At 44.8% G+C, this 26,329-nt stretch overlaps 2 protein-coding genes and 1 long non-coding RNA gene across 6 annotated transcripts in view; 1 reads left to right on the forward strand and 2 right to left on the reverse strand.

Moving 5' to 3' along the window:
- Positions 1–5,825: 5,825 nt before the first annotated feature.
- On the reverse strand, positions 5,826–14,584 carry LOC115337390. 3 transcript variants are annotated; one of them, XR_003922124.1, is made up of 5 exons: positions 13,737–14,584; positions 13,481–13,573; positions 12,446–12,547; positions 11,061–11,171; positions 5,826–7,108 (listed from the first exon to the last, which is right to left on the reverse strand). It is a non-coding gene; the product is annotated as an uncharacterized LOC115337390 (long non-coding RNA). The 3 variants fall into 3 exon arrangements; XR_003922123.1 differs by lacking the exon at positions 5,826–7,108 and adding an exon at positions 9,532–9,644; XR_003922122.1 differs by lacking the exon at positions 5,826–7,108 and having other exon boundaries at positions 10,740–11,171.
- A 492-nt stretch (positions 14,585–15,076) lies between these two features.
- Positions 15,077–22,341, forward strand: XPA (XPA, DNA damage recognition and repair factor). Its single transcript, XM_030004718.2, is given in 7 exon segments — positions 15,077–15,344; positions 15,733–15,752; positions 15,754–15,850; positions 17,956–18,061; positions 19,690–19,855; positions 20,535–20,652; positions 22,116–22,341. Coding segments are annotated over 7 exon segments (825 nt in total). The 5' UTR covers positions 15,077–15,175; the 3' UTR covers positions 22,265–22,341.
- Positions 22,342–23,857: 1,516 nt separating this feature from the next.
- The window catches only part of NCBP1 (nuclear cap binding protein subunit 1), a 31,875-nt gene continuing 29,403 nt past the window's right edge, over positions 23,858–26,329 (reverse strand). The window contains exons 23-24 of one of the 2 annotated variants that reach the window (XR_005931608.1): positions 26,052–26,328; positions 23,858–25,922 (exon numbers count right to left, since the gene is read on the reverse strand). Coding sequence is in view for 1 of the 2 variants with exons in the window: in XM_030004705.2 (XP_029860565.1) it covers positions 26,215–26,328 (114 nt within the window). In the remaining variant the exon portion in view is untranslated. Of the gene's footprint in view, position 26,329 lies in introns of both variants that reach the window. The other variant, XM_030004705.2, reaches the window with a different exon arrangement.

Raw genomic sequence — 26,329 nt, forward strand, 5'->3', positions numbered from 1 at the left:
TGGGACCTTTACTGAAGACCAAGGCCCGATCAAAGGAGAAGGTGACAATGGTGCTGGTAAAATCTTGTCCAGGTCATAATTTTTGCCTACATCACTGAGAAGCCTTCAGACAACGAGAGAAAACATTAGATAAACAACCAGCAACTGGCCAATTCTCTCCTCTTTGCTAAACATATCCAAACACCTCCTTTTAAGTCTCCTCTTTCACACTCCTCTTACAATGCCACTGGAGTTAATATTTAACCTTTATCTCCCTGGCTCAGAAATGACATGGAAGAATGGAAAAGGACAGAAAGATATTGGGAGGATGGTGAGAAGTAAGGAAGAATTTCTTCATCAGCCAACTATATCAAGACACATTGGTCTAGAAAACAGATGGCTAGAGTGAAAATAGATCCCACCAACAGTGAAAGGCAAGGAGAAGGTCTATAGGCAATAACTACTCATGTGTCTCTCACTACAAGAAAAGAGAGGCAACAAATGAAACTAGCAGATGGCAGCTTCACATTCAGCCAGAGGAGGCATTTCTTCTTAGTGTACACAATCCAGCGGTGTGACCCATTACCGTTAGTTATTGTAGATCCAGCAGTTTTGCCTGGCTCAAAAACCCACAAGACAAACTCAGAGAAGTGGATGGACAAAGAAACGGGAGAAGAGAAAAGCCACCAAAGCAAATATTGCTGTGGTCAGGAGGAATATAGCCTGACCCAGCAAACCGGGCCAAACTGTGATGCTGAGTAAGGAGGAGCATGAGACCCTCTCCTGGGGCAGACAACTGCGGCAAACCATTCATAGAGAATTACACCTCCCTGTTGCCCTGCCTCATCCCCACGCATCACTCAATCGTTACTATTGTCATTAAAAACTGTCCACAGTGAATTCCAATCAGCACACTGCCTTGTGCCATGTACAAAAAAATGTGCCCTCCCTTTACGCTGCCTGTTGCCAGCTCCTGACTGGAGCCTAATGTATTCTTGACCATGTTAAAGAGATATTCTTGGCTGAAGCCATTCTGCAAAACGTAGTTAATGACTTGTACAAAAGAATGTTTGCTTCATGTGGAAATGAGACAGCTAAGGGGTATCCTAGTTACAGTCTCCTGCTGCCTAATGGGCATTACAGAGAAGACAGAGACAGAATCTCTTCAGAGGTGCCCAGTGACAGGGCAGAAGGCCCCAGGGCACAAGCTGCAAAAGAGGTTGGATGTGAGAAAACTCTTTCCCATGAGAGCAGTGCAGCCCTGGGTCAGGCACCAGAGCGGTGGTGGCATCTCTGTCCTTGAAGATACTGAGCACTCAGCCGGATGAGGGACTGAGCTACCTGACCTAGTGTTGCGGTGAGCCCTGCTGGGCGCACTGGGTTGGATTGGAAACTTCCAGAGATGCCTTCTGACATAAATCTTTGTCAGATTCTGGGAACCATATCCCATCCGGTGTGACCAGCCTCGCAAGGCAGGACTGATCATCCATGTTTAATCAAATACTTAAGTGTTTTTGACAGAGGAACAACATCCTCCATGCGACACTGAGACACCAAACTACAGACTTCTTGGGTGGTTCAGTGCTCAGCCGTCAGCTCTCTGACTCACACAGTACCTCTACACTGCTGCCTGCCCTGCAGTGCTGGAAAGGATTTGCGCGAGGGAGGAGCTGTACCTGGCAAACATGCTGAAGCACCTTCAGCCACTTCTCTGACTATCTCATTGAAGGATTAGCTGTAATAGTGATTCCCACAAATCTCACAGGTGTCACCTTGTCCATGGTAAGGGTAGGAAGACATCAAGAGTCATCCTTAGGATCCTGCATGTAGCAGCCTTCACGTGGTGCCCTCTGGGGAACGCTTGAAAGTTTTAAAGAAAACAGAAGCAATCTCATTTGTTTCTAATTACTCTTTAAACAAAAGTATCACCTGCCAGCTCTACCCAAGCTCAGTGCCCCATTGCACCAGGTACGCCAGGCTCTACAGCACCAGCTCGATTGCCCCGAGGAACTGCTGCCCAAATAGAAAAGATGGGAACAGGCAATGACATTATGCCTGTTGTCTCACATGGGATCAGGTGGACACTGGAAAAGTGTCCTGTCTCCTAAAGGAGAGAAACAAGCAGCTCCTGTGATTCAGCCCTTCCTAAGACACAAAGTCCAAATCATCTGTAGCAGTCTCCCATGGACCCCAGTTAAAGTCATGGACAGTTTAAAGGACCAGCTTAGATGAGAAGCCTGAATTTTTGCATGGCTGCAAGAGGTGAGCAAAATCATCACTCAGAGAGACGTTTGTTGGAGCTAACAAAAGAGGTATGGTACGTGCATGAGAGCTCAGATCTGCAGCCTTAGATGAATTCCTTCATGAAAATCCCCTCTACTCTCTCAGTAATAACAACAAAAATTTTTTTTTTCTCTCTCTCTCCCTTCTGTCTGTAATTTGTTCTTCCTGGTGGAAGGGAAAGGAAGCATAAATTATTGCAACACTGACAAGACCTGAATAGCATCTTCTCTCACTAACAGCAAACCTTAGGAAGCAGAAAACACATCTGACAGAGGTTTGCAGAATCTGGAGATGCTATCCATATGCTTGTTTACTGACTGAAAAGATAAGCATGAAAGCAATTCAAAGCATGTCCCTCTTTTTTACCTGACTTACTTCTCCAGTTTCTGGCATGTCTCAGGTGTTTACTAAGCAAATTCACAATTGTTTAGCACTGAATGCACTGAGATGGACCAGATGTAACTACTCAAGCAGGCAAACTCTAATGTACATTTGCCTTGTCCCTTTTGCAACCAAGGAACTCAAATTTCTTGCTCTTTCTGTGCAGCTGGAGGGTCCAGGAATAATAGAAACTGACCCAGCAATGTGTAGACCACAGTCTTACAACGGTGGTCAAATGTTATTATCTTGTGAAAGATTCTTTACACATTGTGGCTGGAGCCAAAATGCCTGAAGCAGAAATTTGACATAGGATTTTTCATCCCAGATCAGACTCTCAGTTGGGGTAATGACATAATAATCACTAACACTTTTGTATAAGGCTCCCATATTTCTGCCAGATGACATCTCAACACATACATGTTGCACAGCAGTTCCATAGTGAGCACTATGTACACATGCTGGATTTACTGAGCACAGACAGAGGATGATTTTACGGGTGTGCCCAGAACACCCAGGACTGGTTGAGCACAAGCAGGTTGACCACAGAAATCATGGACCAAGGTTTTGAAGCTTCCAAGTCATTTTGGTTTCACTGGTTGTACACAGGAAGAATAGCTCTGCACACGTGTCGTTGTTGCCATTCAGGATGCCTGGATATTGACCATGCATTTGGAGATATTTATTCCCACGTTACACAATGCTACTCTTTGAATAGATTACCAGACACTCACAAATACTGGAAAAACAGCCCAGATTACGTTTTTTTGGCCTGGGCAAAATTTCTGCATGGGAAAAAGGGGACTTGCTCAGGAATCCTTGTTCTAGAGCCACTCCCCACATACGGAAGTCTCCAAAATTTAAGAAAGGCTACACTTATTTAGCTCATGCTGAGTGGTTCTCCTCTTCTCCTCTCTAGCTGGACTGCTAATCAACGGAGCTAGTGTATGAAGAGAGAACAATGATGCAAGACTATCCACCAGGGAGCCACTTTCTATAGAAGACAATTTTGATGTAAGGATTCTAAGTGCTTTAAGATTCTGTGAGCTAGCAGGAGGACACCCAGAGCAGGGTCTGCTTAATTAATTTGTTCCTTGCTTCTGATAAGTGTCCAGAGATTTTTACTAGAACTGTGCTCCTAATCATTTATGTGATCTTGTACCATCTTGTTAGCAGCTGTCTTCACCGGTGGTGTTAGACACTCCCAATAGAGAGCTCACTGAAGACATGTCACCGGGGGCTTGAGGACACTGTAACACATGCCCATGAATTACACATGACTTTTATGCTGACTAAAGTCACAGTAAATACAGAGGAGTACACCACTGTTTGCCCTGGGGAGTGCACAGAAAGGATGCACTTTTCTTAGGTGTTTGCCTTAAAGACCTGTATTTTTAATCATTAGTAAGAAAGTCTAGGAATTGTGCTTCGACAAACTAGAGCTGAAATGGACAAAAAGTACCAATATCACTGAATGGATATTTTGGAGTAGTGTCAGGTCAGCAGAGCCATCTCTAACACAGCAGAGCAACTCCACACTGCTAGCCCTAGCACAGACATGGCCGTTCCCAGCAGATGCACCCCAGTGCTGCTGGGGGCCCCCTTGTAACGATGGGACAGAGCTTTCACTGCACTGCCATGCTGGGTGGCAGTCCTGGCGTGCAGACAAGCCCCTGGACTTCTGACTCCAGAGTGACATAGCTGTGGTTTGGGTTAATTCAGCAGTACAGCAGCTTTTGCCTCAGTTGCTGTGCCTCTCAGGGCTGTCTCCTTTCAGTTTCAGAGAAAGAGAAAAAAGAATCAGCCAGAAGCTGGCTGCTTCATTCAAAACTGCACAGTGTGACTTACAGCAGGAGTAAATCTCATCAGCTTCAGCTCCTACAGAGGCAAAATTCCCTCCTCTAGTCTCGATGCTCTTTTGTCAGCAGCACTAACACACAGAAAACTGAACGTTGCTACCATTATTTGCATCTATTGTTCTATAAACGACAGATTTAGAGGGACAGGATTTAAAAAAAAAAAAAAAAAAAAAGAAGGAAACAACCCAAAGGTCTGTCAATTGTGTAAAAAGCATTCCTGCACTGCAGGGTGGGTGGTCCACTTGGAAGTTGTTATGGTGTCAGCACAAACCGCCACAAAAGATTGGTGATGTGTGTGCAAATGCAGCAGTCTGATCATCATTGCATTTGAAACCAAGTTAGCCAAGTGGCTTACCTGTGTATTGAATCATGTTTAACATATGCACATCATTAACTGGCAATCAAGTGGGAAGTGCCGCTCCAATGTTGCATCCACACTCTGTTAGGAATGTAAGAGGCATTTTAAAACCAAGACAGATACGCTCTCATTTTACACACAAGGAAACAGAGGCATAAAACTCTCAAAAAATTATAAATTCTGGGACATGGAAAACAAGCTGTCTTTGAAAACGGAGCAGTAAGTTACTTGTCCAACTTCACTGAATAAATCACTAACAAGATGGAAAGCAAAATCAAGTGCTTTTGCAGTAGGTTGTTCAGTGCAAAAACTTGACCACTGTATTTGCAGTACCAAACACTGAAATTCTTTTTCTTTCTGGAAAAGAGTTATTTACTTTTGTATCAAATATGAAACATTTTAAAATGTACTTTGTAGGTGTGAGACTTGTAACTAAAGGAAACAAAAATTCTTGTTATTCTTACAGCTGTGTTAGTGTAAAAACCGACAATGCATTAAAGTGAAGCTGCATAGCTGAAGATATTGTTTGGCTTAGTGTCAAGTTAGAGGAAAGTGTATTTGGGTGGGGATTATACAACCAAGCATTATGGCTGATTTCTAATAACTTAACAAGATTCCACTTACGTGGATTACAAATTCACTTAAATTTTTAAAGTGTTAAAATTAGTTGTCCCATTAGCTCTGAGCATGAAAGTCCAACGGCATTCATGGAACAGTAATAAGAGCACCCTCTAGTGGTCATTATCACAGATATTAATTAAACCTTTTAAAGTAAGCCGTTAGTGTATGTGCTTTCTCATGCAAACAGGGTACCCTGAAAGTTTATTAAAATATTCACGTGAACATGCTGTATGTTATTCATGCTATATCAGTCCAACAAGCATAACTGCAGGGTTTTATCTTGTTTATTCACCAAAAATGCTATGCATTTAATAAAAATATTTTAACACTCTCTGTAGCTTAGGGCAAGATAATTGTTTTATTTCCAATTTTCAAAATTGTCAAGGAAACCCTCAGGAAGGATACAAAAAAGTGACAGAGCAGTAAGTCTGGTCTCTATTCCAGAGACCTTAGCAGAAACTGTAACAGAGAATGGAATTAATGTACAGCTGCATAAAGATCTGTTGAAAAGAAAGCAATGTGGCTACTGTAAAAGGGACTCATGATTTACTGGTATTTACAGATCCGATGCAGTTCTCTGAAGCAATCATGGAACATGTAGACTTCCCATTTAATGACAACTTTTTAAAGACACCTAAGTATAGAATTTACTACAAGATAATACAGAAATTAGTATCTTATAATCATTAAACATAAAGACAGAATCAGAACATAGGATAGAACATAGAACTAGGCTGGAATCTATGAGTAAATTACAGCAGCTTCAGTCAAGTTAGCTTTAGTTAGACTAAGCAGGAGTTATAGCATCAGAAACTGTCAAAGGTAGGGGACAGATGGACTGAGTCTTTCCAGAAGCAAAAGATTAGGAAGAATAGCTTGAATGCCAAGTAGCCAGCAAGCATGCTTTGTCTGCATTTAATTTCCAAACACACCTCCTAGACAAGTACCACAGCACAAGAATTTGCCATATCATATTAGTACCACACTGGTCTTCATTTAATCATTATATTCTGTGATTAAGTTAGTAAGTAAAGTTCTTGTTATCTGCTACCATGAAAACATACTACTTACTGGGTGGGTCCTCTGGGATTTGCCACATAAACATATCAGTCAAGAGAATCAATGTCCTGTGTGAGGAACTTTGCAACCAGGATTCTGTCCAAGTTAAGATGATTTTATGTTGTACAGAAGTTTACTGCAATGTGTAATTCTGACCAATCACTTTGGGAAAGGTAAGAAGTGGCAAGAAAGCAAGTTGCACAGTATCAAGTGAATTAATGAAATGATGAAAGAAAAAAGGGAAGTATTTAAATTATCAGGGTATTAGGGCAGACACTGAAGTTGTACGTCACAGCACTAAAATGTTGCAGAAGACCACTCGTCTGGACAACAGAAGGGACAGAATCAGAAAACAAAGAAATTGGGATAAAGCATTCCAGTGCTTTTGAATGTACCATGAAAAATTACATTGCTCAGAGAAGAGATGGAGTGGCTAGTGCAGATGAACGGTCCAAGTCCATGGATGATTCAGGTGATTTGCACAGGCACTTGCAGACTTCGGTAGACACAAAGGTAAAAGTTAATGAATCCATCAGAAGTTGCCAGGATTTCACCAACTCTGTTTCTCTTGCTTTCACAGGAAAGACCAAAAAAAAAACCCGTTGAAACTCTTAACAGTACCTCAAACATAACCCAGGAAAATGTGCAACATTCAAAACTTCTTGAAAATCTCAGGAAAAAAAAAAACAAAACAAAACACAAAAAAAACCCAAACTGGAAAAACAAGAAGTGAAAAAAGACTTGAGGAAGATCCAAAGTTTGACAGATAAAAATCCAAGCTGGCTGGGTTTAACACTAACCATGCTGACACACCCTAGAGAGACAGAGCACACCCAGACTCATGAAAAAGTAACCCATCCCTCCTGGTATGGGACTGCACCGGTGGTGCATCAGCTGCAATGGCTGGTGGCTGCCTGTGTCAGGTCTCCCACCAGGGAAGAGCCAGATGCTAGACAGGATGCTTTCCTAGACAGGTGAGGATGTTTTCAGTCAGTGGTGAACCATTTCATTGCTGCCAAATTCAAAGAGGATGCTGAAAATAGGGAGCCTTTTACCTCTGTTGTAATTAAAACTCTGGCTGAGCAAAAACCAAGGAAATGCACTCTCCTCCAACAAAAGTGCCATGTCACTAGATCACTAACTAGGTCCTAAACCTGGTCAGGAAGAGAAAAAATGCTTTTTTCCCCCCCTCTTTTTTATCTTTCTTCATAAATTACTTCCCAAGCTTTAGGCAAAAACTGGACATACCATGCTCTTCAGAAAAAGGGTTCCAGCAAATGGCAAAGTTCAGCGTACCTATACCACAAAGAAAACTAATTCTGAAAGAGAGCATACCAATCTCAAAAACAAATGGGAGGATCTGGCTTTACCTCGCTGCTGCTATGCCAAAGTTTCATTTGAACAGATTAACCAGGACCATTTGGATGAAGGGGAAGTAATGCGGGAATGTAGTATGTGTCTCAAACCTGTAAGAAAGGAGTTGGGGCCATCAGGAACTCTTTTCATTTTCCTTCACTCATGAACAATTTCAACTAAATCAAGGGTATTAAAACCTTTGGAACCCAGTTTTCCCTGTTCCAAGAAAGAAATCAATTAATGTTGAGTGTTAAATTGCTATGGTCACTGCTACTCTTTCTGGCAAGGCAAAGCCAAGTTTTCCCCGGGGGCAGGAAGACAACAAAATCAACTAACCAAAGGAATCCAGGTAGCAAGTGAAGACCCTGACCAGAAACTATTCACTGGTCATGCTGAGAGGATACGTTCAGATTATCTTCAAGATTCAAATGTTGCGGATGGCATAGTCCCTGGGAAGGTCCTCCCACTGGTCCTGCATTCTTAGAAGGCTTAAGCTGTATGTTGGCTCCACATTTCTCTCACAGGTAGGTTGGTGAGAATCTAAAATGCATGGTCCAGTCACTAAGATCAATTCCACATCCTCTGTCTCCTCCTATGCTTCAACACACTGAACTGGCTGCAGCTCCCGGTAGCGTCTGTCCTGAAGAGCAGGTCGGGCCTGGAGGTGCACTTGGCCAGCACTGTGAAATGAACTTTGCATCACATGTTTGCGGCCAACATTAGGAAACCAAATTCTGGAGAGAGATCTGGTCAAACCTGTGGACAATGGCACCAAAATGTTTTGCAGAGATTTGCAAGTACCGGAAGAGAAACATCTTGCTTAAACCCTGGTAACTGGGACATGATTTTCTTGGTACAGCAGACTTTGTCAGCTGTTTTACAGTTTTCAGTTCCAGCTACTCTGCACACAGGAACAAGTCAGGCTGACTTGGAAGCAATCATCAAAAGAATCTCTTTATGGTATGGCTTAAAAAAAAAAGTCTAATACATTGAACGATACAAAGCAGAAATTTGAAGAATTTCTTTTTAAATAGTTACATACCCCATCTCCTTAAATACTTCAGGAAGACCAGAATTTTACACTTTTCTCCAGAATGCTCAGCCTTTCACCATCACTACATCTAGGTCTCATATCTCGGAGATTGGTATAATAGATGATGTACTGATTTTCTGTCTCGGAGATGCCTGAGATCCTCTTAATAGAAAGAAAAAGTGACTAAAGCATTAGGCAAAGTTTCTTAATGTTTCTAAGTAGCTACAGGAAAGGTTCTTGCATGGATTAAAAAACTGGCCAGATAGGAATATTGAGAGAGGGAGAAAATCTGCCAGTACACACATCCCTTTTACGTGATATGCAAATATCCCTGCACGTGACAAGCCTTGCACATTTGGAAAAAAAGCCCCCAAAACCTGAAGAGTTCGACTTCATGACAGTTGAGACAGGTCTTCAAACCCATTTTCATAACATCTTTTCTACCAGCCATTGGTGGGACAAGAAAAACCTCCCAGTACCTTAGTTTCAGAAGAAAATACATTCTTTCCTACGTTTTTATTCTTTGTATTGAAGGTACCAAATCGTCAAAGGCTGCTATGCCGCAGTTACAGAACTTGTTTGTTGTTTTGCCACAGTTTCCCATTCTTTACATGCATGGAAGAGAAAGATGCTTTTCCTGGTAAAACAGCGAAAAAGGAATTCTGTTTCTGGATTGCCAATCAACAACAAAAGTGTGCAGTCAGCTTTGCAGTGATTTCTGAAACAGTAAAAGGCAGCATTTTTTCATCATGCCTTGACACTTTCCTGTTCACAGATGTGAAACCAGTGTTTTATATTGATATTAAAAGCAAACATATTAAAGTCCTATTCAGTAAAAGTAATAAAACAGAAGAGTCATGTACAATGCTAGCAAATAAAAGATATTTACATTGTAATTTCACATTCTGTCATCTCCTGTAATGAGAAAATAATAACAAACTTGCATTAAGATCTCCTGTCAGGGAAGAATGCCAGTTCTTGTCTTTAAACATTTGCACTTCAATTCTTGCCTACCTGTTCTTTTCAGATCTGTTGCTCAAGCATTCAACACTTTACGTGTTTCCTCCATTATCTATCTGTTCAACCAAGATTATGTACATCAACTGGGAGATGATAAATGGAGCGTGAAGACAGGTCACATTACTATGAAAATCCCCTCCTACAGGTAGTGAGCAAATGAGAAAATCTCACAGAGAGATGACAAACTTAATTTACTCTGCGTGTCCCATTCTGTCCAACAGGATGATTCACTGCGTATCTCTGATGCATGAGCTATGGCATAGGTGAATTCAGAAAGAGAACATACAAATCCAAGCAGGTGCACTCTCCGGTTTTAACAAGTTCCCTTCGTTTTTTGTAGGTCAGATGCTTCTTTTTCTCTAAGAAGCCAGCAATACTTCGCCATTTATTTATTTAAGGTAATGTAAGAAATGGGTGTATCAAACCAAAAACCTGATGGAAATATAATCACAAAGGGCATGGTATTTTTTGCCTTACATCCCTAAGGATGCAATTGAACTGTTCTGTCCCATAAAAGTATTTTAAATCATTGGACAAAATCCAATGCCTTAGTCATGCTAAGAGGCAGCAGCCAACAGCCTGTGTGTATTGGCTGGTCAGTTGCTGGCTACAGAATTCAAATGTGGCTAAAATTGATGCTACCACCTGAATCATCAAAAGGAGAGGGAGAGGGAGGCGGGAAGGGAGAGGGAGAGGGAAGTAGGAGAGGGAGAAGAAGGAGGGGGGGGAGAGGGGGGAAGAGGAGGGGGAGGGGGATGGGAAGGGGGGGAAGGGGAAGGGGGAGGGAGGGGGAGGGAGGGGAGAGAGGTAAAGAAATTTTTCTCCGCAGCCACTCCCTTCAAAAGACAAACCCATAGCAAAGTTAAGACTTTGCTAGATCTGTTTCTCATGAAACGAGTAGTTTTACTGAGGGAGGACAAAAAGATGGTTTGGTTGTAGGTATGCAACTGCAATGCAACTGTATGCAGACTGCTATTAAGACTTTGTGGACACAGAGAAATGCGCGTATTATGAAGCAAAATGGAAATACACAGCGCAGCAGCTGCTCTGTAAGTAGCTCCTGGTACAGATGAGCATTGACTCTGGATTGAAAGACCCCATCACACAGACTTACTTGCTACTATGTGGCTCCAGGTGTTTAAGTAGCAGTTACAGCGTGATTCTCCGTGAATACAGAGGAAGGGGGTGTACTGCCTTGGATGAAGAACCCGTTCAGCCCGATGTCCTGTTTCCACCAGAGGCCACAGGCGAACATCAAGGGAAGAGGAAAAACAAGGCAAATACACGATACCTCATCTGCAGCACTCCCACAGCCTCCAACCGCTTTCAGCTCTGGGGATTTCCTGAGCCTGAGCGGGTGTTTGTTCACTAACTCTCAACACAGCCCTCTTCCAAATACTTGGTCAATCTCCTCTGCACCCCAGAGAAACACGCTGTACCCACTGTGCCATTCAGAAAGGCACTGCACGCACCCACCCCCACGTCACTGCGCAGAGAACCGTCACTGCGCAGAGAACCGTCTCCTCTTGTTTAGAGCCTGGCTCCCACTACAGCAAATCTGATGGTTTGTACTCAACAAGTCAATTGCCATCCTACCTTCTTGAAGTTACTTAGGATGTGACAGGCCTTAAGCATATCCTCCCTAAGTAATTTCTTTTGAGGGAAAGCTCTGAGCCTGTTCAATTGTTCCTTTCAAGGTACACGAAGCCAGACAGCTAAGCATCCTTGTTATCCTTCTTCAGTTCCAGTATTTCCTTTCTAAGAAGCAGGAAACATAACCGGGCACAGTGCTCATGGTGCGAGCTCACCAGAGATTTGTGGAGTGCCATAAATATGTTCCCTGTTTTGTTCTCCGTCCCTCTCCTTAAAACGTGCCTTGCTTTTCCAAACACCAGGCTGGTGTTTATGCAGGCCACACATACTCAGTCTCACTCCTGAGTGGCAGCAACCAATTCAGATATCGCTACGGTTTATGTAAAGTTAGGACTAGGTTTCTGCACATACATCATCTTGCATTTACCTACCCTGTATTTAATCTACTTTTTTACTGCCTAGTCACCCACAGTTCTTTACAGATGACCCTCACCCCTGCTAACTTAAAGAAGTTTTGTATAGTCAGCAAACATTCTCATCTTGCTGCTCACCCTTTTCTCCAAGGGAGTGATGAGTTGTCAAGCTCTGCTTAGCTGCCTCCCTGCACTCGGCTACTCACTGATGCTGTTCTCTGTGTCTATGAAATAATGCATGTCTACACTTGCCAATTAATGACAGCTACTTTTTAATACATGGCTACCAGCAGCCAAGTAATATCAAGCATTACTTGGCATACAGCACCTGAAAAACTGTCTAAAACACAGATACCATTACGATTATTAACTCATGTGCACCCGTTAAGCCAGGTGTGTTTAATATTAAACATGAGTATTATCACATGACCAGAGGAGCACATATGAGATAGTTTGTAACCCTTTCCTAACGCATAACTATTAGTTTTATTACCTTCTCATGACCATGAAAGTCAGAAGCACTGGATTTGGTTCATTCTGGTCAGAAGCAGAGCTGGGGAGAATATCGTGCTGTGACTGCGCCGTCAGATTGACCCTAAGAAAAAGAAAAAAATCTCTAGTATATGTTTCTAAACCAGTTTCACTTACTAAAGCACTAGCTGCATTGCATGGATAGTTGCAGCCCACAGCCAATTTTGTTGAGTGCCTTGCCCTGAATTTGCTTTTGTTTATATCTTCTGATTTCCTTCTAATCCTGATTCCAGTTTGGTTGCATAGTAGCAATGTCCTTCTGCCCTTAAAACTCTTACACAGGGTCCCAAACTCGACTTCACTTTAACGCAGTTTTGGTTTTGGTTTGTGAATGATACAGAACTATTTGTTAACCCCCAAGCACAACTCAGAATTTCACTCTTCCCTAAATTTCTGCTCCTGCAGAACAAGGGAGAAAAGACTGGCACCAGAATAAAATAAGAAATCCAAGGACACATGTGTTTGCTTTCCAAGCAAACCATTCCAAGTTGTCTAGTAAACACTTTGCTTCAAATGACTTTTATTTTACTTACTTCTAATGTATTTATTAATCTCTTTGTAACTCCACCGTCAGTAAGTCCAAAGGAGAGAGTAATGAGTCTGAAGTAAACAGATGCTCATACTGTACTATTTCATAGTACAGTATTTCCTGTAGGCCAGGATTGCAATTTATATATTCATCTGTTAAATACCTCCTGTTATAGACCCTTCTCTTTAACTGTGAAAGGTATTTGGACATGTTCATTGTGGCACTTTTCCAACTTTATACAAACACCAAAAGCAATTTTGCTGAAAGAGGACAGTTTAGCATGACTCAGTTGTTAATTTTTAAGGAAGAGGTTCTGTGATCTGTGACAAGGGTATTTTAACTGATGGGAGGAACTACCTACCACTCATGCAAATATTTGAACCACTTAAAATGCCTTCATCTGCGTTTAAAAATAAATAAATAAATAAATAAATAAATATATATATATATAAAAAAAAAACAACCCACCCTCCCAGTCAGTAGCAGGACGTCCTTTTCACAGCGTTCAGAGCACACTCTGCTGGCTGTTGTTGAAAGTTAATACCAAGCGCGGACGACAGGCTAAAAAGAAATAAAATGTTTTTCGAGACAGCAGAAACACAGTCTATGCAGGTAATTACCGTGGGTAGTTAGGACTGAAACGGAGAGGCACTAAGGGCTACATTCCGAGGGCAGCAGGGAAGGGTCGGCGGGAAATTAATTTAGTTTCGTGGAAGAGAGAGACCTTTGGGGCAGGTAGGAAGACTTCTTTCTGTGCCGTAAGGTCATACCAATTCGGTATGCAGGCAGGGAGCAAACATCTGCACCAATGTCTTCATTTCCGTTGCTCCAAGGACAGGGCAGGCGCTGCCTAACGGACGAGCGAGGATCACTGGCTATTCAGTATTAAGCTGGCTTTATATGAAAGTGGCTTAGAGCCACATTTGCATGACAAAGCCATTTATGCGTATCTCATCAATAAGGCAGGCTACGGGCTCCATTTATTCTCCCTTTGCTCTTGCGCGTGGATCACGCGCAACCATTAAAGGTGGCGACGGGGATTTTGGTACGGACGCTCTCGGTCCCCATGCCGAGCATGCCTTGGATCGCCCAGGGCGGTGAGCAGCCATGGTGCCGGTAGAGCCGTGGCGCGAGTCAAGGCTCTCTTTCCAGGAAAAGAAAATGTGGTCGAAGCTGTTCCGGCAGGCCCACCGAGGCGGGGTACGGCAGACGGCCCCCCGGCTGGGTTGCAAGCAGAGCGGCTTCCCCCGCAGCCGCAGAACCGCACTCTTTTCAGGGGGGAGGAGAGGCCCCGGGCACCCCCGTGGAGGACAGTGGCCCACCGCAGGCCGCCAGGCCCGGGGCCGCCTGCCCGTCCGGCGGGCGTTGCCACATCCATGTTGGAACGTGGCTCCGCAGGACTTTGGCAGGGCCGCGCTGAGGCCGCCGCGTGCCCGCTTTCGGGCACAGCTGCACCGCCTGGCCCGCGGTTGGCGGACAAAAGGGGCATTTGCTGGGTGACGCTGTGAAGGAATTCCTGCCGTAGGGGGTGGCGTGTTGGGTGGTGGTTTTTTTTTTTTTTTTTTCCACAGGGTTGCTCAAGTCTGAAGCGAAGCCTGGTGCAGAAAGCGCTCGAAACGGCACACGCGGGCCAGCGCGGAAATCGCAGGGTCATCGGCTCCCCCCCCCCACCCCGCCCCGCCGAGCTGAAAGCCCCGGCCCCAGCCCCGCCGCGGCCGGGCCCCCCACCCGACCCCCGCCCCCCCCTTTCCCCGGCCGCGCGTGTGTGTGTCCCCCCTCCCTTCCCTTCCCTTCCCTTCCCTTCCTCTCTCCTCTCCTCTCCTCTCCTCTCCTCCCCGGGCCGGGCGGCGCCCCCCGCCCCCCGTGGCCGGGCGCCACGCAGGCCGCGGCCCCCTCCCCGCCAAACCCCGCGCGCCCCCTCCCCTCCCCCCCGCCCCCCCTTCTCCTCCCTCCCTCCGCTTCCCGGCAGGCCGCGCGGGGCGGCGGGGCGGGGAGGCGAGGCGGCGGCTGCGCGCCTGCGCGGGGGGCCTCGCCCCTTTCGCCCCCTCCCCCGCCTCCCTCTCTGCGCAGGCGCAGTGCGGCGGCGGCTCGGCGAGGGGAAGGGCGAGTCGCCGCTGCCGGAGCGGGGGGGGATTCGCGGGGCTCCGCGGCTCAGCCGCCGCCATGGCGGGCGCGGCCCCGGCCCCGGCCCCGGCGGAGGAGGCGGCTTCGGGCGCGGCGGGCGAGCGGCCGCCCCTGTCGGCGGCGGCGCTGGCGAAGATCGAGCGGAACCGGCAACGGGCGCTGGCACTGCGGCAGGCGCGGCTGGCGGCCCGGCCCTACCCTGCCGCAGGTCGGATGGCAGCGGCGGCGGACGGGCCCGGCCTCGCCGGGCGGCTCCCCGCGCCCCTTTTATTTTTCGGCGGGGGAGGTGGGGGTCGGAGGGACGGGACCGGACCGGACGGGACGGCGGGAAAGGGGGGGGGGGGAGAAGGGGGGGGCACCGCGCCGGCGTTGGGCGCGAGGCGGCGGGGGCGGCGGGAAGGGGTGGGGGGGGGAATCCGCCGCCGCCGCCGCGGCGCGCGAGGGCCCCCCTCCCCCCACGTGGGGGGAGGGGGGCCCTCGCGCGCGCGCCGCGGCCCCCCGCCTCGCGCCGCGGGGGGAGCGCGCGCGCGCGCGCCCCCTGCCGGCGGCGGCTCCCGCCGCGGCCGCTAACGCGGCGTCTCGTTTGTCTTCTGCAGGCGGCGTGCGGGCGCGGGCCCCCCCCCAAGGTCGTGGACACGGGAGGGGGCTTCTTCCTGGAGGAGGAGGAGGAGGAGGAAGAGCCCGGCGCCGCCGAGAAGATCGTGCATCCCCCCGGTAAAAAAACCTCGAGGGAGCCGTGCAGGAAAGAGGTGGCTGGGGCGCCGGGAGGAGGCGGTGCCGCGTGTGCGGAGCTGGTGGGGGAGGGCAGGAAGGCGCGGGGGCGACAGTGAGCCGGGTTCGGGCTGAGCGAGCAGGGCGGGTTGGGCGCCTTTTTTTTTTTTTTTTTTCCCGGGCTTTTTTTTTTTCACCCTTTCTTCCTTCCCTCCTCCCCCCTCGCCCTCTTTTTTTTTTTTTTTTTTTTTTCTTTCCCCTCGTTTCTTTTTTCTCTTCCTTCTTCCTCCTCACGCGCCTTTCTGGATGTGCTCAATTTCTGGCGCGTCCGATTATTTCAGCATTAAAGCGGCGAGCAAATACGCGGTAATTAAAAATGAAGAATTTTAAGCCGCAGAAGTGGGACACAGTCAGTGCCCTTGGGTATAGCAGGTTTTTTTTCTTGCCTCGATGAACGTTATTTCCACTATTTCTTTCGGGAATTTGAATTTTAAGACCAAAATAAGTGTAAATCTGCGCGGCTTCGTTGGTTCTGGGAATTTTGAGGTTGATATCGTTTATGCCAAGATCTGAGCACTGCTGCAGTGCCAGCTTTTATCGTTATAAAACGTGCTGACGCCAAGTTGCTGATCGTTTGGTGGAGGATTTCGACATATTGTCTTGTGATATTCTCCATCCAAAAAGCAAATGGAGAAGTAAGGATCCCAAAATAGATTCACTTTCTTCTCTGGGATCGTCTTTGTCTTGCTTTGTTCTGCTCTGAATCAGCTGCGGGGCTGTTGGTGCAGTGTATCTCTTTGTTAGAAATCACCACCAGATTTCATTAAGAGTGTAAACAACTAGCAGCCCTACTTCTTTTGAGGGGCTAATGTTTAACAATAAATGAAGTAGATCTGGGATGCCTTTGCACCGGGGGTATTTTTGCTGTGTAATTCATAATGTCATTGTCTTAATAAAATGTCTTCGTATTCGGGAGTACTGCCTTAAATGATGAAATGTGATGTAAGAGCATGACTATGTGAAGTACTGAGCATCCCACTGTCGCTAGTAGGACTGAATTGGCATAAAATGTCGTCTTCGCTAGATCGAATCTGCTATAAATGCAAACGCAATTAAAAATGTATGGTGCTGCATGTCAAGCATTAATCTTCTCTTTCAGGTATTGTTAATATTCTGCAGCATTACCTCACTTTCAGCTCTTGAAACTGTATGCCAATGTTAATTTAATGCTAGAATTACAATGTTAACTGTTAAAGGAACGTTCCTTATAGCTGCGGTTACCTGAATCAGTGTTTCTTGGTGTCCCATGGAACATAAAAGCAGATGGCGATGACGCTGGAGGTGATCTACCCGGCGAGGATGCGGCCAGAAGTGATGGCCGGCAGTGGGATGAGTCTGGGCTTGGAGCAGTGCTGAGAGGGCTTGGGGAGAGGATTGTAGTGGAGCTCCATCCCCATTCCACTCCTAGCAGCTCTCTGGCCATCCACCTCCATTTCTGCCAGCTGGAATGGACAAGAGCCTTGCCAACTGCCCCAGGCCTCCGTTGAGCTCGTTTAGGGAGAGGCAGGTGTGGCTGAGCAAGGAAAAAAACTGGAGCAGAGCTGAGAGGACTATGATGCCAGTGCCGCTCCTGTACTGCTTCCTGCTCTAGCCACCCTCTTCGAACTGCATCCCCTTCTCTGCTTCCTTCCGTTCCTGCCTGCACGTCCTCTGTAATTCAGGACGTATCTTGGAGGGCCAGAATGGAGGAAGCTGTAGGAGGGGATATGAAGTGCTTTTATGGGGAAATGCGGAGAATTTTTTTTTTTTTTTTTAACAATGGCTAAGTCGAAACAAATGTGTGCATTTCAGTGTTGAAATCCAATACTTAATACAGTGAACCTTCCAGCAAGAGCAGAAATACACCAGCAGAGATGGGTTTGCATGATAATGGGTTTGAATTTGTACTGTATCTTTCTGGAAAACTTGAATACAGGAGTGAAACTAGTCTGTAACAATAAGAACCAATAATGTAAATTTTAGTAAAATTGCCTGTCATACCAATTCCAGATGCCTGTTTTTAACATGGTAGTTCCTTACAAAAAAAAAAAAAAATTTCTTTCCATTAGCACCTGTACTAGAATTTGACTATCTCATCTGTGGAGACTGTGGCAAAGAATTCATGGATTCCTACCTTATGCAGCACTTTGATTGGGCAACATGTGATAATTGCAGGTATTACAAATAATCAGGAGAGGGAAGCTTTATTTTATGTAAAGATTGCTGGCTGTAATTTAGTTAATTAAAATAATACTGTTTAATTAAAAAGGCTGTCAGCAAAGAGACGTTTTTTGGTAACTTAATACTTGCTGAAAAAGTAAATGGAAGTTGACTGATAACGTCTGTATTTTCTGTTATGGAAGTGAAGAACAGCAGCATTGCCTCTTGAGTCTGTCTTGGGGTAGGGGACATCAGTAGATTTTTATATAACATGGAAACCTTATGTCTTGAAAGCAGTTAGTGTGTTTGTCAGCTTGGAGATTAATGTCTGGTTTGCAGACTAGAGCTATTTGAAAACCTGATAGAACACAGAATACCCGCTTTCTGAAGTAGAGCAGGGATTAGGAGAATATTTGCTGTCCTAGTGAGTTAACCCAAGTAAAGTTAGTACTTTGGTCAGCACAAGTGGGCTAGGAGCATGGCAGCCAAAGGGCAGAACCCCCCTGGGAGGTTACCAGTTGACCTGCAGGGTAAGCAGGAGTTTGACCTTGAGCGGGAGGCAGTCTATCCTCTCTTACCTTTCACACAGAAAATGCTCCAAAAGCCATCAAGATAAGCAGGGCATTGAAACCAGCTGAAGCAGCCAACCACCCACGAGTGTAAGAATGAATGGGTGAATGGGGAAAAAAAAAAAAAAGAACGCAGCTAGGAGTTTGTTCTGAGAGCTTGCCTGCTTACTACAGGGAGCGGTCGGGGTGTGCACGTGGTGTAGGCAGTTCACAGTCATTAGAGATGAAGTGCTGTCTCTTGAAGGTAGGATGGGTGGAAAAAAGATGTTGAGAGGGCTTGGAGCATTATGAGTGGTTTTCCCTCGGTCTAAATAGCTCTTGTAGCTGAACGTTAGACATTCCTCGGTGCATTACCTTTTACTGTGAACTTTGAATTCTAGTAAAGCTACGTTTACAGCAGTATTTCCTTGATGACCGTTGCTAGCACTTACGGTTTGGCAGATTGTTCCGGCTCGAGCAATTCAAGTTCCACTTCAGTCAGGATTGCGTAAATGTTATTTTTTTCATTAACTGATAAATGCTGCTGCGGTTACACAGTTTTTCCTTATCTGTCTGGTAAAAGTTAGTCTTTTAAGGTTTTTATTTTAAGGTTCCTCTGCCTATTGTCTAGCATTTAGAAACAAGTGCTCTGTGTTGCCAATCTGTTTCTGGGATCTAGAAGCATATGGAGTGTGTATAGTCTCAGGTGATCTGACCTGTCTCACATTACACATTCTTTCTCTCTTGACCATGTGTCAGGCTTGTACTTTTGTCCTCTTGAATTGCATCTAGGTTAGGTGAATAACTAAAATTATTCATACTCCTTTTAAGTTTCAGTTACTCCCTCTTGTAAGAAAACAGAAGAAAAACAGGATTCTCAGCCTATGTTTGCTTAAATGGGAGAATTTTTAAACTTAATTTCAGTAAAGCTATCCTGGAGTTCAGCTAAACTGTTGGAATCCAAAGTTACTTGCGTACATAAAAACAGAGAGGAAGAGGGCTGCCTGTATTTCAGCAATGCTAGAAATGATGGGGACTTAGATGTTAATGTGTTTTTCAGGTGTAGCTTTCTCATCATCATTTTACGTCTTCCAGAGATGCTGAAGATAAACATAAGCTTATAACAAGGACAGAAGCAAAGGAAGAGTATCTTCTTAAAGACTGTGACTTAGACAAGAGGGAACCAGTGCTCAGGTTCATTGTGAAGAAAAACCCTCATAATTCACGATGGGGTGACATGAAACTTTATTTAAAACTACAGGTATAGAAACTGTTCGTGTATTTCAGACCTCTTTTTACCTTCATACAACTTTGTTAGCCAAAATGGTGTCTCTTCGCTTCTGATTTCTGAATGATTTTGCCAAAGCTAAGTATATTATGTGTAGCCTATGTAAATTTTCTGTATAGTTAAAATAAAGAGCTGTGGTCCAAATTCCTGAAAATGTCTGTGTTTGAGAGATGTCCATGGACCACAACCTCAGTGATTTGCACAATTAACAGGTCGTGAAGTGCATGGCCTTTAAGTGCAACTGAAATGTGTGGGGCAGCTGCTGCTGTGTGTGGCCCTTTGTAGCTGTGGCCTCATGTTCAAAGCTCTGCCTTCAGGGGCAGCAGGAAAGGCAAGTAGATTTTACAGGGCTGTTGTTATTTCTTGTTTGCTACTTTTGTAGGAATGCTGCTGCTTTGGTGGAGTATGTACAAAATTGGAGTTGGGTTTGACTTTCCTGACTAAGTTACATCTAGCTGATACTAAAAAGCAATGTTCTCTCTTACTGTGGAAGGAATGCCATGTTTGCGGGTCAAGAGCAAAGAGACAGATGGGAGGCAGAGGCAAGATTGGGTTTGCTTGTGTATGTGTAGGGGAAAAAATAAAATTTGTGAGTTAGAATAGTTTACTTCTGTTTGAGGGGAAAAGAAACACATCTATGTCCATCCTGTAGGTAATCAAGCGTTCTCTTGAAGTTTGGGGTAGTGAAGAATCATTGCAAAAAGCAAAGGAACTCCGCCGTGACAGCAGAGAGAAGATGAAACAGAAGAAGTTTGATAAGAAAGTTAAAGGTAAAGGGCTAAACTTAGATACTGCAGTACCTGAAGTAAAGTACGGTTCTGTTTGAACTTGTTTCTGCATCTGATTAAAGTATTTAGAAAATCTTCAGTGTGGCAAAATGGAGGTTTTCAAGAGCTGTGTGGGTAAGCCAGGAGCAGTCTGGTCTGACCTCATAGCTGACTATTCTGGGCAGAGGGTTGAACCGGAGATCTGAGGTCCCTTCCAATGTGAATTACCCTGTTGTCCTGTGAACATGATGTAAGTGACAGAAATCAATTACGATGGTTCATTATGGGGTTTTGAAAATTTTTTGGTATGACCCAGAATGTGCCATAGACTGTTCTGTTACTTTTCCTGACTTGCAGAGAACATGGATTTTTGTGGCAGTAGGTTATAATTCTGTCATACAAATGCCTTCAGGTGGAGTAACTGTAAATGAAGGTAGACAATGGCATTTCCCACTGTTCACAGTATTCCCAGCTGCTGTTTTTGCTACTCATTATCCTTGGTTTTTCCTGATAAGTAAGTATTTAGGAGAGTGTTCAGTGGGTAGAACTTCCGAAAAATATTTCAGCACAGGCATGCTAGTAATTTTAAAAAAGACCATGTCTTTCTTTGCAAGAGTGGGGCTTACCATGGTGTCTGTGCTGTCCATAGCATCTGTGCTTTGCTTCGGGTCGGCATTCGCACAGGCAGAAGGCTCGGGCTGGCTGTACTGGTATTGTCTGGAGGAGGCAGAACGTGAGGCTGAGAAAATAACTCCTGTCTGGACCGTTGATGTTGAGCGCACAGAAGGACTGGCAGCAGACTGTAGCCAAGATGCCAAGAGTTCAGTGCAAGTACAGGCCTTAACGTGACAAAAGTTTGCAGCCTGAATGGCTTGGCTTAAAATGTGACTACGTTTTGCTGTTCAGTATGCTTGCCACCCACTTGCAACATCCGGATAATATCTTGGGCTCGGCTGCCAGCCTGTGCTCTCTTGAAAACCCGCTGACTTCACTGCGGCTGCTGCAGAGGCAACCCACATTATTGGGCATAAAGCTTAGAGAATGCCAAGTCATTTGGGAGGCTTACTGTGACCTGAATGAAAAGTACTCTTTCTTGGTCATGTAAAACAAGTGAGGTGTTCTATAAAAACTGTTCTTCTGCATTCCACCTGCCCCTTTTGGATACCTTCGGATGGCTTCATGTAAAAAGGCAGTGGGCAACATGTACTTAGTCCAGATGGAAAATCTTCTCCTGGGTGACCTCATGTCCATGTAGTTCTTACCCTTCAAAATAGGCAAACAAGGTGAAGATTGTAAGACAAGTCAGAGCTTGTTCTTGCAACAGCAGATTCTCACCCAGAATTTATGAGAGACAGGCAACAAGCAGATTGTCATCTGCAGTCCTCAGAAATATGGTTAACTTGAATTTTAGTAACCATTCTTTAAGATTTATTAAAATCTTGAAATTTTCCTGTATTTCTCATCAGAACTCCGCCGTGCTATGAGGAGTAGTTTGTGGAAGAAAGAAGCTAGTATTCATGAACATGAGTATGGAGCAGAAGAAAACATTGATGAAGATGTATATAAAAAGATATGTACTGTATGTGGCCATGAATTAACTTATGAGAAGATGTAGTGTTAATCTGTTAAAAGATAACTTCATTATCTTCGATACTTTGTATTGAACTCAAATAAATGCTAATCATGAACAAACTGTTGTAAAATTCTATGAAGAATGGTGTTTCTCAGAACAATAATCTTTGGCTTTTAAGCTGGATCTTAGGGGGAGAATGTAACACATTTTTAACAGCTGAATAAATTGGTACTTTGTAGGCCAAAAGATAAGTTGGTATTGCTCTGCTTCATGTGCTGATGAAGTTAGGGTGAACTTCCCATTTCTTGTCTGCTTCTGTTAGAGGAGGAAGGCTCTGTATTTTGCCCTAACTGTTGTCTAGTTTCCAGTGACTATCACTGGTCAGGGCAACTAGCAGAGGGCAACTAGCTGGTACACCACATCATCTGGTGGCTGGTGATCATGTCATGTGGCAGGTTCTCCTTCTGCTTGGACTTGGGAGACTGGACTCTGTTAAAAGGAGAATTCTCTCTCGAAAGCTGTGTGCTCCTGGGGAGGTTCTGACGCATTGCCACCATGTTTCATAGGGGAAGAGTCCTTAACTGTATGCTCTATTGCCTTTTTTTCAAGTTTTGGACCAGAGACCAAGGTGACTCTTAAACTACAACTTTGTCAGAAATTTGTAAATGAAAAGTATAAATACCTGTCCTTGGGCAGGGGAATATACTCCAAGATAGACCCAAATGATGTTTGCTTTCAGGAGAGGGTGGATTCACTTTCAAGTCAAAATCTCTCAAATTTCAGATCTTCAGTGCTTGGAGCTGTTGTGGAATGCTTGTGAAAATGGCTGAAGTGAAGGAACATGCTCTAGGCAGTGGCTCTGCAGTTGTTCACCATTGTAAATATGGCAGATCTCTCTGAAGTCTCTCAAGACTTCTTTGGGGAGCCTGGGCCCCTGGCTGTGCAGAACTGAACTGTTACCAGTGGAGAGAAGGCGGATGGGGAGGGCAGATGATGGTTCCACCAATAGGTCTTAGATTCTCCAGCACTCTCTCATGGTCTGCAGCCCTGTGACCTGCCTTTCCACCAAGCACAGAGACTTGGGGCCCTGCCAGGCCTAGGAAAGCGGCATGTGGGCAGCCTGGCTGGAGGGCAGGAGGCAGGTCCTGGCACAGCTTTTGGAGGTAGTCCTCCACATCATGGTTCCAAGAGCCAGTGTTGTCTTGGGTCCCAAAACTCTCTCCAAGGGAGCTGGGTGGTGTGCACTGGCTGCTGAATCACTTACCTGTGGGCAGGCTGCAGCAGCCACCCCTCAGCATGCACCACTGGCCCACCCCTGCCTCACCTCCTGCAGCAGCACTGCCCAGAAGACAGGAGGTGGCAAGAGAGAGGGAGAATTTCCACAGAAGCACCCTCTGGGCACCCAGCAGCACGTATGCTTGCCTCACTTGGCTGCGCAGGGGAGGGAAGCGTCTTTGATCAACCTGTAGCACAAGGAGGTGAAGGCTTGCGTGTGTTAGTCAGGGTACCAGCAACAGTGCAGGGAAAGCAAAACTCCTCCAAACCCGACAGCATTTAACACCAGCGTAACCCTGCCATGACTGCCTTGCTTCACTGACCCCCCAAAATAGGCAGGACAAACACTCCCAGTAGCAATCTGCTTCACCTTCATTTATTTTTGTCTTTAATTGTGCATTTTTTCCAACCACACCACATTTCTACAGCATCTTTACACTATCCACCACCTCATGCTTCAGCAGTTCCAAGTTTCTCCAGTTAGCTGCTGGTATCACTATGCAAGCGTCTCGTTCTCTTTCCTACAGATCCAACCAGTTTCCCAGTCAAGTCAGGTGTACGCCACTGGACCTACATAGAGGGGAAGGTGTCCAACAGACTCAAGAAATGTGATCAAAGCCCATGCTCACCATGGAAGTCAAAACAATTTTGAAAGACGTTGCTATTTGGTTTTAAATCATAGGATTACACTCAGGCATTTGCAACTGGATTTCCAGCACCCGTATTTGTCAAGGCTCAGAGGAAGGTACAGGCTTTTACAGGCTTGCAAGTTCTAACTGCATTATCAGTTTTACAGAAGTCACATTTATAGTCAGACCCCCACCACAAGTTAATACCAGAACTCTGATACTGATCTGAGCCAGTGAAAAAACTATTAAACCCCAATTAAAACCTCTACAGTATTCAACGTTTCTTTAAAAAAAAAAAACAAACCAAAACCAACTATCTGATTACTCAAGAACATTAACAGAGAAATATTTGAAGCAGAAGTCTCTGCATGACTGACAAAACCCTTGCATAAAGCAAATTTACAACAATTAACAGTATACCCTGAAAGAGCGGAGGGATTGGTCAAATCAGAAAGCGTAAGCAGAGAAAGCAGAAATAACAGATCTAAGTCTATGAGGATATATCGGATTGCTACAGGCCACACACAAACTTATGTCAATCAACACTCAAAGTAGAAAGTTCCATTTTTTACCCTCCTTGCTTGATCAGGAGGTCAATTGGTCAACGTACGGATGAAATGCATCACTAGGTATAATACTTGAAAAAAATAATTTGTACAGGAACAAAATTACTTGAAGCTCATCACCTTCTAAGCTTGAACTGAATAGCACTGGGTATGTAAATTCTTTAAACATTCATCTGCAAAATGAAGAGACCATAAACAGCTTGGAAATATACTGCAGACGGATGGACCTGAGCACCTAAGGCAGTGTCTCTGCCATTCATCACTGCTTACCGTAATACAGACCACTCTGGCTTGGCATTTATGTATGTAATGTTATTTGCGTAACTCAAAACTAAGGCTACTCTATTTCCAGGCTGTGTTTTCCCAGTCTAAGTCTCCTGTGAGATATCACTTAATTTAGCATTAAAATGTTTTCTGAAGACATGGGAGCCACGTGCTGTTGTCACATTTTAAGCAAGGGAAGGGCAGCAGATGCAGCCACTGCAAAGCAGTTGTTAAAAAGCCAGATGAGGCAAGGGCACTTGGTTCATCCACTGTCACTACCAGAAAGATTTCTGGCACCACTGCAGGCCCAGCCCAGCGCAAGCTTGGCAGCCCAACTAGTTACAGGCTGAAATAAAGGAACAAGCTGAACACTGCCCTGTTCTCTCCCCTGGCATCTGGGGCTGGAGTTCCCAAGACCCAGGTAAGGCTTGCAGTATGGAAGTCGGAAGTTTGTTCCACTCCAACTCTTGCTTACTGTCTCTATTCACCAGTGAAGACTGCTGCCAGGAGCAGTTAATGATTCTTCGACTATACTGCAAAAAGGATTGCATTTTTCAGAAGTTGTCCATCAAGTTCCTCTACCAATTGTTTGTAGCTACTGTAATAAGACACTAGACAATACATTTCAAAAACATACTTCAATTGTATTACAACCATGTTCTTTCGAACTGTGAAAATCTAGCTGGCTTGGTAATAAACAAATCCATATGCTCTATACTCTGAAAGCTTAACTCAAGTGTTTCACATGCCCAAAGCTAAGACACTTTTCCTGTGCCATACTAGAGAACTTACCACACTGCTCATTGCGAAGGTGCATTCCCTTTCATACTCACAAAACACTATGAACTGTTTCTCATTTCTGCAATTCCTTTGATTTAAGGGCCAGGCAGAGGTAACAAATTCTATTGTTTGGGGTTTTCTTGTTTGGTTGTTTTTTTTCCCCGATTTTTATTTTTATATAAACAACTGGGGAGAAACAAAAATACTATCCTGAAGTCAAGAGTCAAACCAAATTAGAAGACAACAAAAAGAATTCATACTTTGCTTTGCATCTATCCCCTATCAGTCATATCTTGTAAGGCTTATGATGCTTACACAGTTTGCTGTTGGTCAGAGTACTGTATTGTTTTATATAGGAGCACATGAAAGCCATTTTTAGTCAAAAATTTCTTCTATCCCCATGTCAAGTTTTCCCATTAAAAAAAAAAAAAAAAATTCATTAAAGTCCTGCAGACAAGACTCTGCCTGTCAATAATCCTCAGGCCTGCAGAGCACAGAACTGCTGAAACACAGCCAGTATGTGGTGGTCCAATTCAGCTGTAAACAGGAGGTTCTCTAGGGTCACCATGTACTGCTGGATTATCTGGTGATGC

Source organism: Aquila chrysaetos, chromosome Z, assembly GCF_900496995.4.
Source record: "Aquila chrysaetos chrysaetos chromosome Z, bAquChr1.4, whole genome shotgun sequence".
NCBI classification, from domain to species: domain Eukaryota; kingdom Metazoa; phylum Chordata; class Aves; order Accipitriformes; family Accipitridae; genus Aquila; species Aquila chrysaetos.